Source organism: Myxocyprinus asiaticus, chromosome 10, assembly GCF_019703515.2.
Source record: "Myxocyprinus asiaticus isolate MX2 ecotype Aquarium Trade chromosome 10, UBuf_Myxa_2, whole genome shotgun sequence".
Taxonomy (NCBI): domain Eukaryota; kingdom Metazoa; phylum Chordata; class Actinopteri; order Cypriniformes; family Catostomidae; genus Myxocyprinus; species Myxocyprinus asiaticus.
The window spans coordinates 39,080,085-39,098,564 of NC_059353.1; the positions used below are offsets into that span (position 1 = coordinate 39,080,085).

Genomic DNA, 18,480 nt, shown 5'->3' on the forward strand with positions numbered 1-18,480 from the left:
TAAAGGGACTAGTGGTCGACCGTTATGGGTTTTTTAATGGCCGATGCTGATATCCAGAGAGCAGGGTGGCCGATAAGCCGATACAATGCTGATATATAACACAATTTAATATAGTAAATAACATAAACATAAAATTGCAAAAAAAAATTAATAAACTTTTATCTAGCACTATATTTACTCAATTTCACACAAAATGTTAACTTTGTAAAAAATAATCTAAAAAAATTATATTGTATTTTAAATGGTAGATAGCAGTTTTTTCTGATTTCTGTTTAGTCATAACATTTTTGTAGATTAATTGCACATGAAGAAATTGTTAATATATTAGTAAGAATGAAATAGCAGTACACACAATAGTCCAGCAACCATGGATGGCATGTCCACGTTAGCAATCGCATTTTCTCAAAAAATACAGAATCAAACCAATTGTACATACAGTACATAGTGATTAAGACATTTACTTATAGCACATGTGAAGCTCTTTTACATTGAAGTTGCACCAGCGACTATTTAGCAGAGACGGGCCACTTCTGTTAAAATGAATGGGAGAAATTAGAACGCCTAACTGCAGCCAGCAGTCAACGGATGTAGATAGGAAGTCCCGCCTTACAGGTAAAAGAGCCAATCACCTTTTAGATACAGACATCGCCTATCAATCAACTCTAGATCACGCATGCACTTTAGCTATAAAAGCTGGGAAAATAGCTTTTTTTTTTTTTTTTTTAGCTTAATCTGAGGTAAAGAAGCACCATTTATGATACCTGTGTTGTCAGATTTTACTGCTGATTTGAAATATGTTCTTTGATTGTAATCTTGACCAACCGTTTTGGAGATTTTGGTCTTTCTCCATTCAAGTAGATTGGAGCTGCACATTCATGACTGGAAATAGTCTCCTGAGACCGTTCCAAACATGGCCGACATTGGACTGACTTGCTAGAAAGACTTTGGTCACACTCACGCGCTCGTGCATATCCAGTGCGAGCCTCAATCTCCTGACAGTTTAAACGGCCTGGATTGCCTGCTTGGATTGTCGTCATGATTTGTGAATTAGAGGAACTTTTGATCCTGATCCTGAAGTTTTGATTCTGGCTGATAGAATACACGGTTCAGAGGAAGATAATAGATGAGTGCTTGACAGGAAGAGAACGCTGGATTTTCGTGAGGTTTGTGAATTACATCTGTTTAAACGAGATATCTGCATATTTGCAGATGGTTTACAATAGAAGTTTTATTTATATTTGCCTTTTATTATTAGAAAAGTGACAGGGAACTGTTCAGGAGAGACTGTTAGAATACGTGCTTTAGAGGAAGATAATTGAGTGCTCCACAGGATGCTGAAGTTGTGTGAGGTTGTTTTATTACATCTGTTTAAACGAGATATGCACATATTTGCAGATAGTATGTGATATTAATTTTATTGATATTTGCCTTTTTATCATTAGACAAGACAGTTACAAGTTACAAGGGAGAATGAAACAGGCAAGCACTTTAACATTATGAGCTCTAATGCTTCTGCCGCGGCTCTGATAAGTGGACCATTTAAATGGCACTATGTTGCACACTGGTCTATTATTGTAGTAACATGTCGACAACAAAACGAACCGTGACTGGTCGTTTACATGTTTCAGTTGCTTCACATGCAAGCAGCCGATTCTCTGCACCCTCAAGAAACAAATCGGCCAAAGGAGAAAATTTATTGTCCAATGCCGATAATTTAAAAAGTCAGAATATCGGCCGATTTATCAGCCTCTGCGATATATCGGTTGACCACTAATAGGGACATATTAAAAGCTTTTCAGCCTACATCCTGAATATTAACTATATGATGTAGCATTTGGCCAGTAGTTACAACGGATTTGCTGTAAAGCTGGTAATTTTGCGACCGGCTACATTTTTTACATTTTCTTTGCATTAAGGCTTGATTTAACCAATACACCTGATTATTGCCCAAAAACTTTTCAGGATCCAGTCAATTCCTGATGGATAAAATCAAGTCCTGCCCTACACATTTTCTCGTTCACTTGGAAAAAACATCAGATTACGGAAGTTAAATGGGTTGCGAACTGCATTTCACTATAATGTTGATACAGTATGTGAGATTTTGCTGTAAGGAGAAAAATTGTAAGGATTTTTTCTCCACGATTCAGAAGAGAGCACATTTAAGGATCCATTTGTCCAATATATAGTATTTACAGGTACTCTCAGGCTTTGGTATGATAGACTGAATCACCTCACACAACCCAATTGACATACAACAAGGGCAGGAGGGTTGTTTGATCTATATTATAGTATTTCTCTCTGTGAAGTAGCCAGTCACAAAGCATAATAATGAAGTGAGTAGATGTGGTCAGTGGTAATTAACTGGTCCTGTGCCCACAGTCTGAGTCAAATATAGAAAGGAGCACAGAGCAGCCTGACCTAATCTAAAGCACATTCAGAAACACATCTGTGACAGACTGGGACATTGTTTCCAAACTTTTGTTGTTCTATGTAGTCCCACAGCCCCATCAGTGAGGCTCAAGTTACCACTTCAACATCAAACCAGAAATATATTCCTTTTCACACATTATACTGGATATCATTTAACATTATCATTATTAGAATTCAAATGCCCATTATTACAATAATTAACTTTTTAACTTTTAAATCAATACTATGGGTAAAAAATCAAGTAGTTACCAACCAGTTCTAGGAACATATAATGTTATATTGCAAGTACTTTCAACATTTAATGATGTGCGGGATATGAATAATAGATATCTATAATTAAATTTTCACTAGTTAAAATGCTAATTAGTGAGATCAGCAATGGAATTGCTACTAGTGAAAATGCTAGTTTTTATATAATTATGTTTGCACTAGTAAAAATAATAATTCTTTATATCAAAAATTACATCATAACTTGTGGAATTTAATTTCAACTATTACAAAAACATATTTACTGATACAGTTGAATTTTTAACCACTCCATAGATTTAATATTAGCAAAATATAGTTTTGGCAAGTCGTTTAGGACATCTACTTTGTGCATGACACAAGTAATTTTTCCAACAATTGTTTACAGACAGATTGTTTCACTTTTAATTGACTATGTCACAATTCCGGTGGGTTTAGAAGTTTACATACACTAAGTTAACTGTGCCTTTAAGAAGCTTGGAAAATTCCAGAAAATTATGTCCAACCTTTAGACAATTAGCTTCTGATTGGAGGTGTATCTGTGGATAGATTTTAAGGCCTACCTTCAAACACAGTGCCTCTTTGCTTGACATCATGGGAAAATCAAAAGAAATCAGCCAAGACCTCAGAAAAAACAATTTGTGGACCTCCACAAGTCTGGTTCATCCTTAGGAGCAATTTCCAAATGACTGAAGGTACCACGTTCATCTGTACAAACAATAGTACACAAATATAAACACCATGGGACCACTCATCCATCATACCACTCAGGAAGGAGATGCATTCTGTCTCCTAGAGATAAACGTAGTTTGGTGCAAAAAGTACAAATCAATCCCAGAGCAACAGCAAAGGACATTGTGAAGATGCTGGAAGAAACAGGTATACAAGTATCTATATCCACAGTAAAACGAGTCCTATATTGACATAACCTGAAAGGCTGCCCAGCAAGTAAGAAGCCACTGCTCCAAAACCGCCATAAAAATGCCAGACTACAGTTTGCAAGTGCACATGGAGACAAAGATCTTACTTTTTGGAGAAATGTCCTCTGGTCTAATGAAACAAAAATTGAACTGTTTGGCCATAATGACCATCATTATGTTTGGAGGAACCGTGAAGACCACCGTCCCAACCGAGAAGCATGGGGGTGGCAGCATCATGTTGTGGGGGTGCTTTGCTGCAGGAGGGACTGGTGCAATTCACAAAATAGATGGCATCATGAGGAAGGAAAATTATGTGGATATATTGAAGCAACATCTCAAGACATCAGCCAGGAAGTTAAAGCTCGGTCGCAAATGGGTCTTCCAAATGGACAATGACCCCAAGCATACCTCCAGATTTGTTGCAGAATGGCTTAAGGACAACAAAGTCAAGGTATTGGAGTGGTCATCACAAAGCCCTGACCTCAGTATGATAGTAAATTTGCGGGGAGAACTGAAAAAGTGTGTGCGAGCAAGGAGGCCTCCAAACCTGACTCAGTTACACCAGTTCAGTCTGGAGGAATGGGCCAAAATTCCAGCAACTTATTTTGAGAATCTTGTGGAAGGCTACCCAAAAAGTTTGACCCAAGTTAAACAATTTAAAGGCAATGCTACCAAATACTAACAAAGTGTATGTAAACTTCTTACCCACTGGGAATGTGATGAAAGAAATAAAAGCTGAAATAAATCATTTTCTCTACTGTTATTCTGATATTTCACATCCTTAAAATAAAGTAGTGATCCTAACTGACCTAAGACAGGGAATGTTTTCTATGATTAATTTTTAGGAATTGTGAAAAACTGAGTTTAAATGTATTTGGCTAAGGTGTATGTAAACTTCTGACTTCAACTGTATGTGTAACTGCATTTTCAATGATCTGTCATTCACTCCTGATCAAAACACAACTACAGATATCTAGAATTAATTTCTGACTAGTTGAAATTTCAACTACACATACTATATCAGCAATATCACATATCAGTAATTTTTCTAATCAACAAATATATTGTTACCAAGTCAAATTCCTTGTATGTGTAAGCATACTTGGCAGTAAAGCTGAAATACTAAATTCTGTTACTAGTGCAAATCTCCATTAAATTACAACTAGTAAAAATGCTAATTTTTGATATCTGTAATCAAGGGTAGAAAGAGTATTGAAAAATCCTACTCAAGTAAAAGTACTGTTAATTCCCAAAAAATTTAGTGTGAGTAGAGTAAAAGTACCTGTCCTAAAAACAACTCATGTAAGAGTAAAAGAGTAGCTCATTTAGAAATACTCATGAGTAGTGAGTATTGGGTTGTGAAAGCTAAAGTATATGCCACCTTATAATAAACAATGCTGCAATTTAAAAATGTTTCATACATACAATAATTCACATTCTCTTTTATGGCTGTTTGTCAGAAAGAATGAAAAATCTAGGTGTCCTCTAACAATTTAATTTTTGAATGCCAACTTCACTTATCTATGATAAACACATGTATCTGATTTCAAAAAAATAATAGAGACATGATTACAGAGATGAAAAGATGAAAGTTATTTTCAGTACACTGATCACCATTTTGAATCATAATGTATGAAACAATTACTATCAAATCAATTTATGTGTAGGGTCTAAATTGCCCTCAGTGGCAACAGAGCAAGTTCCCTATCTGTCACTCACTCGATGTTGTGTCAAAGGTATAAAAGGAGCTGGTATGCAACCTCATTCAGATTTTCTCTTCGGAGCGAACGGTCAATGTTTACTGAGCTGACAGTTCATTCACCTCTGCTGGATCTGACGGCACATTTCAGCGGCTTCTCCCTCCTCTGCACTGGTGCACTGCAGAGAACGCCCCTGGGCGCTTCGGCAGAAATAAGACAGTATATTTCTCTAAAAGAGCGGCACACACGGAACTTCTTTTTAAAGACGCGTCTTTTTAAAGATGCCTTTCCGTTTGTGTGTTATTCCTGGTTGTGGTCGTTATCTTCTGATGATCACGATCGCTGTCTTTTGTGTTCGTGGATGGATCACGTGCTCATTGCGAGAACATGACCATGGCAACGATGCGGTCGCCACGCCTCGGTCCTTCTACCTACAGGTATGAGGCCAGCGCGGCTAGCACTTGGAGGTGATTTGGGGACCCCAATGGGACCACCTCTGCCGGGTATCCCCCCACGGATCTCCCATTCCCCAGCACACTTGTCTGCCCCGATCGGGCTTCCGGATGAGTCCGCCGGCTCGTCTCACGGCGAGTTCGACCTCTTGTTCTGAGCCCGCGAAGCTGATGAGCTCTCGAGCGCAGCGTCGGAGGCGGGCTTGTCCAGTCGGACGCCTCAGCTGGGCTCCCCCCCTCGGGTACGGTCGCCCAGTCACAGGCTGACGCGGAAATGACGGACATGCTTTCCCGGGCAGCCGCGAGCGTCAGGCTAGAGTGGAACCCTCCACTCTCCCCTGAACCCTTGCGGCTCGATGATTGGTTCCTGGGCTCGCGGCGCCGCTCACAGCCACGCCCCGCTCCAGTTCCTTTCTTCCTGGAAGTACACAAGGAGCTGACAAGGTCATGGGAGGCACCTTTTACTGCGCGGTCCCAATCTTTCATCTCCCCCACCCTCACTACCCTCGATGGTGGGGCGGCCAGGGGCTATTTGGCGATTCCCCCGGTGAATAAGGCGCGGTACACCTATGCCCGCAGAGCGCCGCCACCTGGCATGGGCTCCCAAAGCTCCCGTCCAAGGCCTGTAGGTTTACGTCGTTCCTGACGGCCAAAGCCTACAGTGCCGCTGGACAAGCCGCCTCCGCCCTGCACGCCATGGCTCTCCTGCAAGTCCACCAAGCCAAGGCGCTAAAGGAACTGCACAAGGGTAGTTCTGCCCCGGGATTGATGCAGGATCTGCGCTCGGTGACCGACCTCGCTTTCCGGGGCATGAAGGTCACGGTGCAGTCTCTCGGGTGGTCGATGTCCACCTTGGTGGTCCAGGAGCGCCACCTTTGGCTCACCCTGGTCGAGATGGGAGAGGCCGAAAAGGCACGGTTCCTTGCTGCCCCCATTTCCCAGGTTGGCCTATTCGGCGACACCGTCGAGGACTTTGCCCAGCAGTTCTCGATGGTGAAGCAGCAGACGGAGGCTATCTGGCACATCCTGCCCCGGCACGGCTCAAGATCCCGCACACCGCCTGCTCGTCACCAAGGGCATCCCCCTGCGGTGACTGCACTGGCTCTGCCGCAGCCCGCCCCTTCGGCCCGGCCCCGGCGTGGAGCCCACCGCAGGAAGCAGACGCCACCCGTCTCACGGCCGGCCGCCAAGAACCCGCAAAAGTCTTCAAAGCGCCCCTGAGACAGGCGACCCAGGGATGACGAAACCCACTGCCTTGGAGCTGGTAAGCAGACCGGACACGCTGTCATGGAAGGTTACCCTCAGGGGAGAGTGGAGACTCTACCCTCGGGTGTTCCAGCTGATTTGGAGTCGATTTGGGCAGGCACAGGTAGACCTGTTCGCCTCCCAAGAATCCTCCCACTTACCGCTCTGTTATGCCCTGACCGAGGCACCTCTCGGTATAGATGCGCTGGCACACAGCTGGCCCCCTGGACTTCCAGTGAGCCTACTTGCACAGACCCTGTGCAAGGTCAGGGAGGACGAGGAGCAGGTCATCCTGGTAGCACCCTACTGGCCCACCCAGACGTGGTTCTCGGACCTCACGTTCCTCGCAATAGCCCCCCCCCGGGCGAATTCCCCTGAGGAAGGACCTTCTTTCTCAGGGACGGGGCACCATCTGGCATCCGCGACCAGACCTCTGGAATCGCCGTGTCTGGCCCCTGGATGGGATGCGGAAGAATTAAGTGGTAGTAGACACGATCACTCAGGCTAGGGCCCCCTCTATGAGCCGCCTGTATGCCTTTAAGTGGCATCTGTTCACTAAGTGGTGTTCTTCCCGATGCGAAGACCCCCAGAGATGCGCAGTCGGATCGGTGCTTTCCTTCCTGCAGGAGAGGTTGGAAGGGCGGCTGTCCCCTTCCACCTTGAAGGTGTATGTAGCCGTTATAGCGGCACACCACGTCCTTAGGGAATCACGACCTGATCATCAGGTTTCTGAGAGGCACCAGGGGGTTGAATCTTTCAGACCGCGCCTCATTCCCTCATGGGACCTCTCTGTAGTTCTTCAGGGTCTACGGAGAGCCCCCTTTGAGCCCTTGCAGTCAGCTGAGCTTAAGGTACTCTCTTTGAAGATTGCCCTCCTGACTGTGCTCACTTCCATCAAGAGGGTAGGAGACCTGCAAGCGTTCTCTGTCAGCGAAACGTGCCTGGAGTTTGGTCCGGGCTACTCTCACGTGATCCTGAGACCCCGACCGGGCTATGTGCCCAAGGTTCCCAAATGACCCCCCAAATGACCCCCCAAATGACCCCTTTTAGGGACCAGGTGGTGAACCTGCAAGTGCTGCCCCAGGAGGAGGCAGACCCAGCCCTGACGTTGCTGTGTCCGGTGTGCGCTTTATGCATCTATTTGGATCGCACGCAGAGCTTTAGAGTCTCTGAGCAGCTCTTTGTCTGCTTTGGTGGACAGCGGAAAGGAAGCGCTGTCTCCAAGCAGAGGATCACCCACAGGCTCATTGACACCATAACAATGGCATATCACGCCCAGGACATGCTGCCCCCGGCAGGGCTATGAGCCCATTCTACCAGGGGTGTAGCGGCCTCCTGGGCCTTGACCAGTGGCCGCTCTATAACAGACATTTGCAGAGTGGCGGGCTGGGCAACACCCAACATCTTTGCGAGGTTCTACAATCTCTGTGTGGAACCGGTTTCGTCCCGTGTAGTGGCACGCACAAGCAGGTAAGTCCAGGAAAGCTGGCCGGGTGTATCGCTTGCGCATAGCGCCTTTCACCTCCCCTGAGCTGAAGACGTGTGCTGTTGACTCCCAGTAGAGTTCACAAACTGTGTTTCCTGGATGATTTCCTCCGAGCCCTGTGGAGACTCGCTGCCAGCTCAGTACACGTGCTACTAAGCCCTGTACTGGGGTAGGTGCTCCGCATGTGGTGGTTCCCCGTAGGTAACCCCATGCAACGTATATCTTCCGCTAATTAGTTTCCCTGTTGGCAAACTGTGTCTTCCTTGGGCAGAGTGTGGGCGGGGTGTAGTCTCCGTGGTGTTTTCCCCTTGGGAGTGACACCCACCCCCACCCCCCCGACTGGACCTGGTGGCCCCAGTCGGTTAATTCCTTTTTTTTGGGAGAGGAAAAAAAAGAGGATAAGAGGCCACGACTGGGCTAGCCTGTCTCTATCTTTTGGGCAGTCGACTTGTCCCCAAAGGGCCGTTCTACACTCATAACAGCGTTGAGGGAGGTTACGTGTCGGCCTGGTGTGCTGGCTACGAGGCACACAGTGGTCTGCCTGTCACACACCGCTAGTTCACGTAACTCAGTTCAGCCAGTTGCGGCGTTTCGTATAGGGACCCCTAGTGTCACTACATCGACACAACGTCGAGTGAGTGACAGATTGGGAACGTCCTGGTTACTTGCATAACCTCCGTTCCCTGATGGAGGGAACGAGACGTTGTGTCCCTCCTGCCACAATGCTGAACTACCCGCTGAAATGGCCGGGACCTTGTCTCGGCTCCTCTGCACAAAACCTGAATGAGTGGTTGCATACCAGCTCCTTTTATACCCGTATGTCCCAGGGAGGGGTATGCAAATACCACTCGCCAAGTTTCATTGGCCTTTTATCAAAGACCAGAGGTGTCTCGGGCTCCCAAGAGTGACCCCCTAGTGTCACTACATCGACACAACGTCTCGTTCCCTCCATCAGGGAACGGAGGTTACGCAAGTAACCAGGACGTTATTGTTGCACGTAAAACATTGTTCAAAACAATAGAAAGAATGCAAAAAACATTAAGCAAGAACAACAACAAAAATAGACTGTCACTTGGCATGTTACATCCCACACAAAAGAGACGGTATAGAGCAGTGGTGGGCAAAGTTCTTTGTACAGGGGCCACATTGGCCTTCAAGTAGTACATAGGGGGCCACATTGTATTCCTTTTGAGATACAATGTTCTACATTGATTTAGTTCTTGTATCTTTTAAGCCCAGAAATAGTTCTGTATTCATTCTAATGCATGATGCACAATTTTCTGAAGTGTATTTGAGACTGGTGGGAATAATCTGCCTGAAGTATTGCTCTACAAGGATTGATAATTTTCTATCAGGCATAAGAAAAAAATGAGCATAGTTTTAAATTATTTTATCATCTCTACTTCACTGGAAATTTATTATTTAAATGAACATACTCTCTTCATCAGGGGTCGGTATTAAAAAAATAATAATATTAAAATATTAAAAATGTCACTGTTTTATTATGTTGCATTAATACTTTTATAGCTACTAAAGTTGTTCAGCCAAAAGCAGTGAGTGGTTTTCTCGTTTTGTTGTTTGATTAATTGTAACGAGCTCAGGACTGGAGTAGGATTAGAATCCATTTGCAGAAGTTTAATAAAAGTACAGTTCATAAAATCCAAATCGATAGACAAATAGTGTAGTAAAAGTCCAGGCAGAGGTCACAAACACAGAGAGGCAAATCACTAGCAAACAAATCCAAAACAGTAATCCAAAAACCTGAGTCGAAAGAACAGGCCAAAAAATCCAGAAACATTAGATCCACATACAATGAAAAATGCTCAGTAAGGCAGGTAAAAACTGGCAATACTTCACAATGTTGTGTTGCAAGCACATGGTTTATATATGTGTAACAGGAAGTGATACAAGTAAACCAGGAAATGAAACATGACTAGTATTCGGGTGATGGCGCCCTCTGGCAGCTGGATGAATGGTCCCTGGACTGAGATGTTAGATTAATAGCCTTTTAAAAACATATTAGACAGTGCTCTATTCGGTTACATGTACACTTCAAGTCCGATGCTATGACCTGCCCCAGTCTAGGGTTGGGGAGGAGTAACAAAAAAGGTTGGAGTTCCCTTCTCCCATCAAGTCAACTTAAGTTCAAATAACACTTTAATTAAAGAAACAGAAAAAAGGAACTATCAAAAGGCTTCAGGAGGGGGCAAGACCAAAAAAAAAAAAAAAGTCTTCTATGAAGGGGAGAGTAAAATACATGCAAAAGAAAATAAAGCCACAGAAAACTTCCCTGTCTCTCTTTCTAACTAAAAACAGGATATAACACAAAAAGGTTAAACAAAATGGCACATATTACTATTTTCAATATTTACATCAAAGTGTCAAGATAAAAAAAATATCTTTTTGTTGGATTTTTCCCCTTTTTCTCCCAATTTCGAATCCCCAATTCCCAATGTGCTTTAAGTCCTTGTGGTCACGTAGTGATTTGCCTCAGTCCAGGTGGTGGAGGATGAATCCCAGTTGCCTCTGCGTCTGAGACTGTCAACCCGTGCATCTTATCACATGGCTTGTTGAGTTCATTGCCACGGAGACATAGCGCGTTTGGAGGCTTCATGCCATCCACTGCAGCAACCACACTCAACTCACTACGTGCCCCACCGAGAATGAACCATATTATAGTGACCACAAGGAGGTTACCCCATGTGACTCTACCCTCCCTAGCAACCAGGCCAACCTGGCTGGAGTCATTTAGCATGCCCTGGGATTCGAACTAACAAACTAGAAAACTAGCGAACTCCAGGGGTGGTAGCGTCCTTACCACTGAGCTACCCAGGCCACCAGATAAAGAAATTTTAAATTAAATGACAGAGATCAACCTCAGTGACAACAATGGTTACCATCAACACAGTAACCTACAACAATTAACAGCTACAACCACATGCAGCAACACATGCATACCAACAACCATCTGGAACAAGGGAAGGGAAGCTCCATGCAGTGGAGATCTGCCTGGGCTTTATCTTGCTTCACTCTCCCCACTAGCCAATCCTGACAGAGGAGTGATTAGCAATCATTACTGCAGACACCTTAATGTTGAGCAACCTGCATGGAAGAGAGAGAAAGAGAGGTAGAGACAACAAAACAAGAAAAACACAACACAAAGCAGGCAAAATGTCCAATTGCAATAAGACCAAAGCCATACATCCACGGATGTAATTTAACAAACAAAGAGGACAAAGTAAAAATAAACAGATACGTCCAGGGACTTTTTATCTCACAGCCCAATAATCTCGGTGATTGATAGCTAATTTACAGGCAATGTTACAGAGAATCTAGTAAGCAAAAATATTACATTTACCTCGATATGTTTCTTCAAACTAAAGCTGAAATCTCGACTGGCTTGAGCAAGCTAAACTCACATGACACGATCAAGCAATTGACCTTCTTTATTGCTAAAAGCTCATTCAGATACGGCTTGGATGTCTAGGTGTTGAACTGCTGAGGTATCCTCTACATCCATGATGATTTATTGCAGTTGGTGCCTGCTGCCATTCAAGTTTTGATTTCACGAGACTCACTTTGATGGATAAAAATAAAATCAGGTCAGAGATGTAGCGAACACAGAAGGAGGGAAAATAGCACAGTAAAAGTATAGTTAAAGCACCTAAAATGTACATAAGTAAAAGTACACCATTTCTAAACTACTTGGAAAAAGTACAATTCCTGGGAAAAACTACTTAATTACCTTAACAAGAGTATTTGTAATTCGTTAATTTACACCCCTGTATGTAATTTGGTTTTTACTAGTGGCAATATACATTTTTTATATCTTTAATGTTATTGTAACTAGTAAGAAAGCCTTTTAAGATGTCTTTAATTACTCTTCAATTTATTGACATCTGAAATCCATTTCCAGATATCTTATTTGATGAATATAAAACAGAAATGTAATGCCTCACTGTGGTGTAAACCCTGTCTGGCGGTCCGAAGAAGTTGTACTTCGAACTGTCATATCCTGCCGGAGATAGGAGGCAGGGGCGAGGAGCCTACCCCCGCGCAGGACGGGACTCAACTGGTGGTGGTGGGGTAGTGGAGGTTGCCGTGTTAGCACACTGAAACGCAATGTGATAGATTGTGAGCAGACTCATAAAGCACTGGCTTACATGTGATTGGCTAGGAGTTACCTAGCTAATGGTGCGATGATGTACAGCTGCTAGTCTTCCCGCTAGAACTACACTGCGCTTACATTTCTGTTTAATCGGTTTAAAGACCGCATGTACATAATTAAAATATAAGATTTGTGCCATTTAGTCCATGTGTACCATTTATATTCTAGTGTACTCCTAAAAGTTGACAAAATTAACCTTTAGCAAAAACATGCATTTAAAATGTACAGTCTTTCTCTTCTGAAAAAAAATAAATAAAATAAAATACCAAAAGTATTTATGACTCATGTTATGCTACACAGATTTTGTCCTATCAAATGCTGTCCAGAATGAGAATGCCCCTCCCCTGCTTGCAACTGACTAGCAAGTAACAAATTATGGTTCATGGCTGTGACATAACTGAAGGATTATTGGCTATTTAAAATAAAATAAAAAGGGACGAGCATGATATGTCCTGCCCAACTTTTGATAGGTAATTCATCAACACATGATAGAAAGCTGTGTTTGTCATTTCATGGGGTCTTTCTAAGTACACATGTACTCCTCTCTTTTTCAGGAAGATGCTGTGTCTTTTGCAAGTAAAGTAGGCTACCCCTGTCTCCTGCGCCCATCCTACGTTCTTAGGTGAGTACATGGGGTACAGTGAATTCAGGACACAAGCAGAGATCAGTTTCGCAATTGATTCCCCATGTGGTGCTATACATCAATCAATCAATCAATCAATCAATCAAAAGCAGTGTTTATTTATAAAGCACATTTAAAAACAACAGAGGTTGACCAAAGTGCTTTACAGTGAATAAAAGGAATAAATTAAAATAAAATAAAAATAAAAACAAAATAAACAAATAATAAACAATCATGAATATAAAACACCCCAAAATAACATAGTTAGGGAATGTTAAAAGCCAGGGAAAATAAGTCTTAAGAGAAGATTTAAATGCAGAGATGGATGGAGCATGTCTGATATAAAGAGGAAAGCTATTCCAAAGTTTCTGACCAGCGGTAGTGAAGGCGCGATCACCCCGATTTTTAGGTTTTGCTCTATGGACAGTGAGTAGGCCATGGTCACACGATCTTAGGGTTCGAGAAGGAGTGTACGGGAGCAATAAATCAGTAAAGTATTGAGGAGCCAGATATTGAGGGCTTTGTAGACAAATAATGCGATTTTAAAGTCAGTCCTATACTTGACAGGGAGCCAGTGCAAAGAAATTAGAATATCCCTTTGAGAAGCCTTTCAGCTGCATTTTGTACTAGCTGCAGACAAGAAATGGAAGACTGAGAGATGCCATAATACAGCGAGTTACAGTAGTCTGCTATACATCGCCTGGGCAGAGAACGCTGGGAAATTTTATTCTTTTCATACAGAGCGCTTAACTTCATAGATCTCCAGTATTCATCAGTAGATTCCACTGAGCACAAATGAAAGTGGACATGTAGACAACCACTTTATTGTCAAGAGCAGAGAAATTCTGCTGCAGGCTTCTCAATTACAGCCTGTAGAAACACTGGGTGAGATGCAATTCAACAGCACACTAAGAGGCTCAGATTGGCCAACTTGAAGAGCTAATTTGCACAGCAGTTGTCTGTTTTGAGAACCCGAAAATTATGTCCCTTTTAAATCTGGTTCCAATCGCTGTTTACCAAGAGGCCACACTGAGATAGCTGTAAATTCTGCTATTCTGCCATTACCCAGAGCACAGCTCAATCATAAATGCAATTTCCTCAGATGCAGTACTTTTCTATTTGTTCTCATTAGATGTTGCCTCAATGGTTACTGTCTGTTTGAGACAATATTAAGCTTTTTCAAGGAATTGCAGCAGCCAAAATTCACTGATTTCACTAAGTGTGATGCTGTACAGTGATACTTAATGGTTATCAAGTGGAAAACACAGAGCACAAATTTCAAATGTTATGTTTGAAACCAGATTCACAACATATGAAAATACCGCTGAACGAAAGTGAGTAAAGTGGTTTTGCACATCCTTTTATTTCTGCTACATATTCAAGTTTGTTCTCACAGAGTTATTTAAAACCTGTTTAGTGTATCTCTTTTTATAGTTACTACATCTTACTTGTTATTTATCTGACACTTTTATCCAAAGTGACTTAAGAGTACACTTATTACGGGGTCAGTTGGAGCTATTGTGCCTGGCTTATGATATAATGGCAATAGTTTATGGATCACTTCTTTTGGGTTAGAACCTACAAACTTTTATTTAAAAGCTTACATCTTTAGCTACTAGTAGAGGTTGGCAGTATGACTAAAATCCAGTGGTGAATTCTCAGGGCCAGCAAAGCCTTCTCTGCTGGCCTAACATGCCTAATAAATATTTTGTTTTCATTCTTTCATTTTCATTCACCTCTTTTCCTATGCATTTTCAATCGCTTTCTACTCCTAATTCATCTACAAACGAGTAGGGAAAAACTAAAATTTAATTCAGTCAAAATTATTATTATTATGGATTTTTGTTCATATTTAAAAAGCTAAAATGTGACCAAAATGATAAAGTAATAAAATATAATTCGTAAAATTAATATTTTCGTAATGTACCTAGTTAGAAGGTCCCCTGTATTATTAACAGCATTAGCTTACATATGTAAGCAAGGGACATTATAACTGAAATATACCCATATGAATCGATATCGAATCTAAATTGGAATCAAATCGAGAGCTATTGTATCGGAATCGAATCAGAAAATCTGTATCAGTGCCCAGCCCTACACCCAACCCTAGACACTAGACTACCCCACACTCTACATCTCACTCTCGAGTGTTGACCAAAGCACCAGTTAGGTGACAGTCAGATTTGCTTTTACAGTTTTCAAGAAAATCCAACTGACAAATACATGGCTTGTAAAGGGATTTCTTTAACATTTGTGTGTTTACTGCCTTGTTTGACTCTGCAATCACTTAGCTGCTCAGTTGAGAGCTGTGAGAGATGTGTTTTGATCTCTGCTATGTGTTGCTGAGGGTTTTTGGTACCAGCTGTGGTTTGGCATCAGGAGTGTGAAGGGATCTCCACTGCCCGCAGAGCTGGTGCTTAACCCGTGCTGCAGGCTCAGATTCTCAGGATCTGCAGCTCTGACACAGAACCTGACAGAAACACTGCCAGTTCATCTGGACTGTAGAACACATACTGCAACAGCCCTCTGCAGTATGTACATTTCCCACTTGTCTTTCTGTTTACACTGCTTCATTTAGCTGGTCAACGTCTGTGATATTTTTGTTTATTTTAAATATGTAATACAACAGATAAGATGTGGTTTCAGTACCTTTACAATCTGGTGGATGCTTCAAATGGTAGCTGAAGGGCAGAAACCCATAAAATCACCCAAAGATCTTTTTTTTCGTCTCAAAATAAAACACTCAGTTCTGATCGCCTCGAGGACAACCTGACCTAAATATATTCCTCCGGTTTGATTTTTCAATTTGCTTGCTTTTGTTACATGCCTCTACATATCTACCTGTCTGTTAGCTTTGACTCTACAACCATCAAATCATGTTTTTTGTCCCATCTCATTTCCTGATGGGCTCGTTTTAAAACACTTCACACAACTGGATCAAGTGTCAGAGTGATAAATGACTTCATGAGAATCTTTCTCTGTTTTCAGTGGCTCAGCCATGAACGTGGCATACTGTGAAGACGAGATGAAACGTTTCTTGGAGGAAGCTACGCAGGTGTCACAGGTGAGGTCATTCAGGCTAGTCACGACCAAAAATTACTTCATGCGAAGCGTGTTGGTTTTGCCACATGAATCATTCAATGGCTCAATCATGAATTATTTAATATGTGCCTCTCTTGAAATTATAATAGTATAGCTCTGTTCCACAACCTAGTGAGCTGCCTTGTCTACTGCCTACATAGGGAGCATCCTAATGGAAATGGAACCTCATAAGTTACTAATTGGAAAAGCTCTATATAGGCAGCATGGTAAAAATAGACCTCTTCATACAAAGTGCACAGGAGAATTGACTTAAAACTGATCTCAGAGTTTGGCGAAAACATATTGCTAAGATTAAGATGCAATATTTTAATATGCATAAAATACAGTACATAGAAATATTTGGTAAAAATTTATTTTTAATTAGATTTTTTTTTTTTTTAGCAAAACTCTTTGGTATTGAATTAATCATATTTATAATCAAAATTTTTCATGTCTTGTTTTAGGTATTGGATTGATATCCACTAAGGACACAATGCAATTAATTATGAGACTGATTTCCTCACAAATACATGCAATGCTGCACTAGAATTTGCCAAAAGAAGGTTTCTTAGAAAACAACCTTCATTTTGGAAGCATCCCTATGATGTCTTAAAATGCTGTCTACTTAGGCAGCTCATTAGGTTTTATAACAGAGCCTATGAGAGCCCTCTCGATGCTCTGGAGATCGTGGCAGACCATGCACATTTCCAGCAGCCCTAATTTTCCTGTAGCTCAGGGCCAGTATTGATTTTAATCTAATCTTCCTACTCAGTTTTTCACTTAAGAGGGCAATAGTTTTCCTGAGTCCAGCAAAACTGCTTTACCACCACTGTTACCATCATTGAACCATTTGTGAGTTTATACGTCAAGATATTTGGCTTGGGATTTTCAGTATTTGTCATCCCGTTTGTCATGTTGTTGTTTTTCTAAATACTATCACCACCAAAAAGAGGTGAAATAGGTCAGTTTTATGTTGTCACAAGATAGTAAATTAGCCAGCATAATGTTCTACAAAGACTTTTACTGTAACTACAGAATATGGAGAACAGAGAGACAACAGAAGACTTTATTGCAGTTTATATTTCTATAAGAAATATTTATAACCACATAAAATCAAATAGCATATTTATTAACCTTGAATCAAACCTAGATGGACTGACATCAGAAACCAACAGGTATTAACTTTATGGGCCCTACTTTAACCCTCTGGGGTCTGAGGGTGTTTTGAGCCCTGGAGACGTTTTGACATGCCTTGACATTTGTGCTTTTTCAGTTGCTTAAAAACATATTAATGGCTAAAGTCTGATAACACTGCATTCAGCACAAACTGGGCTACAATAACATGTGAACAACATGTATGTACCTGTTTGTATTTTTGAGAAAATAACATTTATGCGTGGTTTTTGAAAAAACAACATTTTAAGTCACTGAAATAAGGCCATATAACACATACTAAACATTTGTTCACAAGACTTTTGAGAACTGGATCTGGTAACCTAGAGTTTTTGCTACAAAAATTATGTGAAAACCATCCTGATCACTCATTCATACAAAACAATATAATCATTTAACTCTGTAGGACACTTTTAGTGTTAGAAAGGCCATATGTGAGGAGGCGTGGATGATCATGAATATTGATGTGATTCATACCTGAAGAGACAAAGACCCCTCCCCTGAGAGAGAATGAATGTGAGGAGACTTAATGATTGAATGTATTGTTTGTAGCTTATTCACAAAATCAAGTTTAAGTTAAAAGAAGTAATCTGACTATACATTTTCTTTACATAAAGATTTTACTTAAAAACTTTAGACCTACACTACCGTTTAAAAGTTTTTAGATCTGTAAGATTTTTTAATGTTTTTAAAAGAAGTCTCTTCTGCTCACCAAGGCTGCATTTATTTGATCCAAAATACAGCAAAAACAGTGATATTGTGAAATATTTTTACAATTTAAAATAACTTTTCTATTTGAATATATTGTAAAATGCAATTTATTCCTGTGATCAAAGCTGAATTTTCAGCATCATTATTGCAGTCTTCAATGTCACATGGTCCTTCAGAAATCATTCTAATATGCTGATTTTCTAATATGGGCATATTTACAGCACATTTTACACTTTTACACCCGAA

General features: G+C 41.5%; 1 protein-coding gene across 2 annotated transcripts in view; it reads left to right on the forward strand.

The window, feature by feature from the left end:
* Nucleotides 1-18,480, forward strand: part of cps1 (carbamoyl-phosphate synthase 1, mitochondrial) — a 79,671-nt gene that overhangs the window by 29,077 nt on the left and 32,114 nt on the right. For both annotated transcript variants that reach the window (XM_051708957.1, XM_051708958.1), the window contains exons 27-28: nt 13,202-13,269; nt 16,258-16,333. In XM_051708957.1, coding sequence (XP_051564917.1) covers nt 13,202-13,269; nt 16,258-16,333 — 144 coding nt within the window. The remainder of the gene's footprint in view (nt 1-13,201; nt 13,270-16,257; nt 16,334-18,480) is intronic.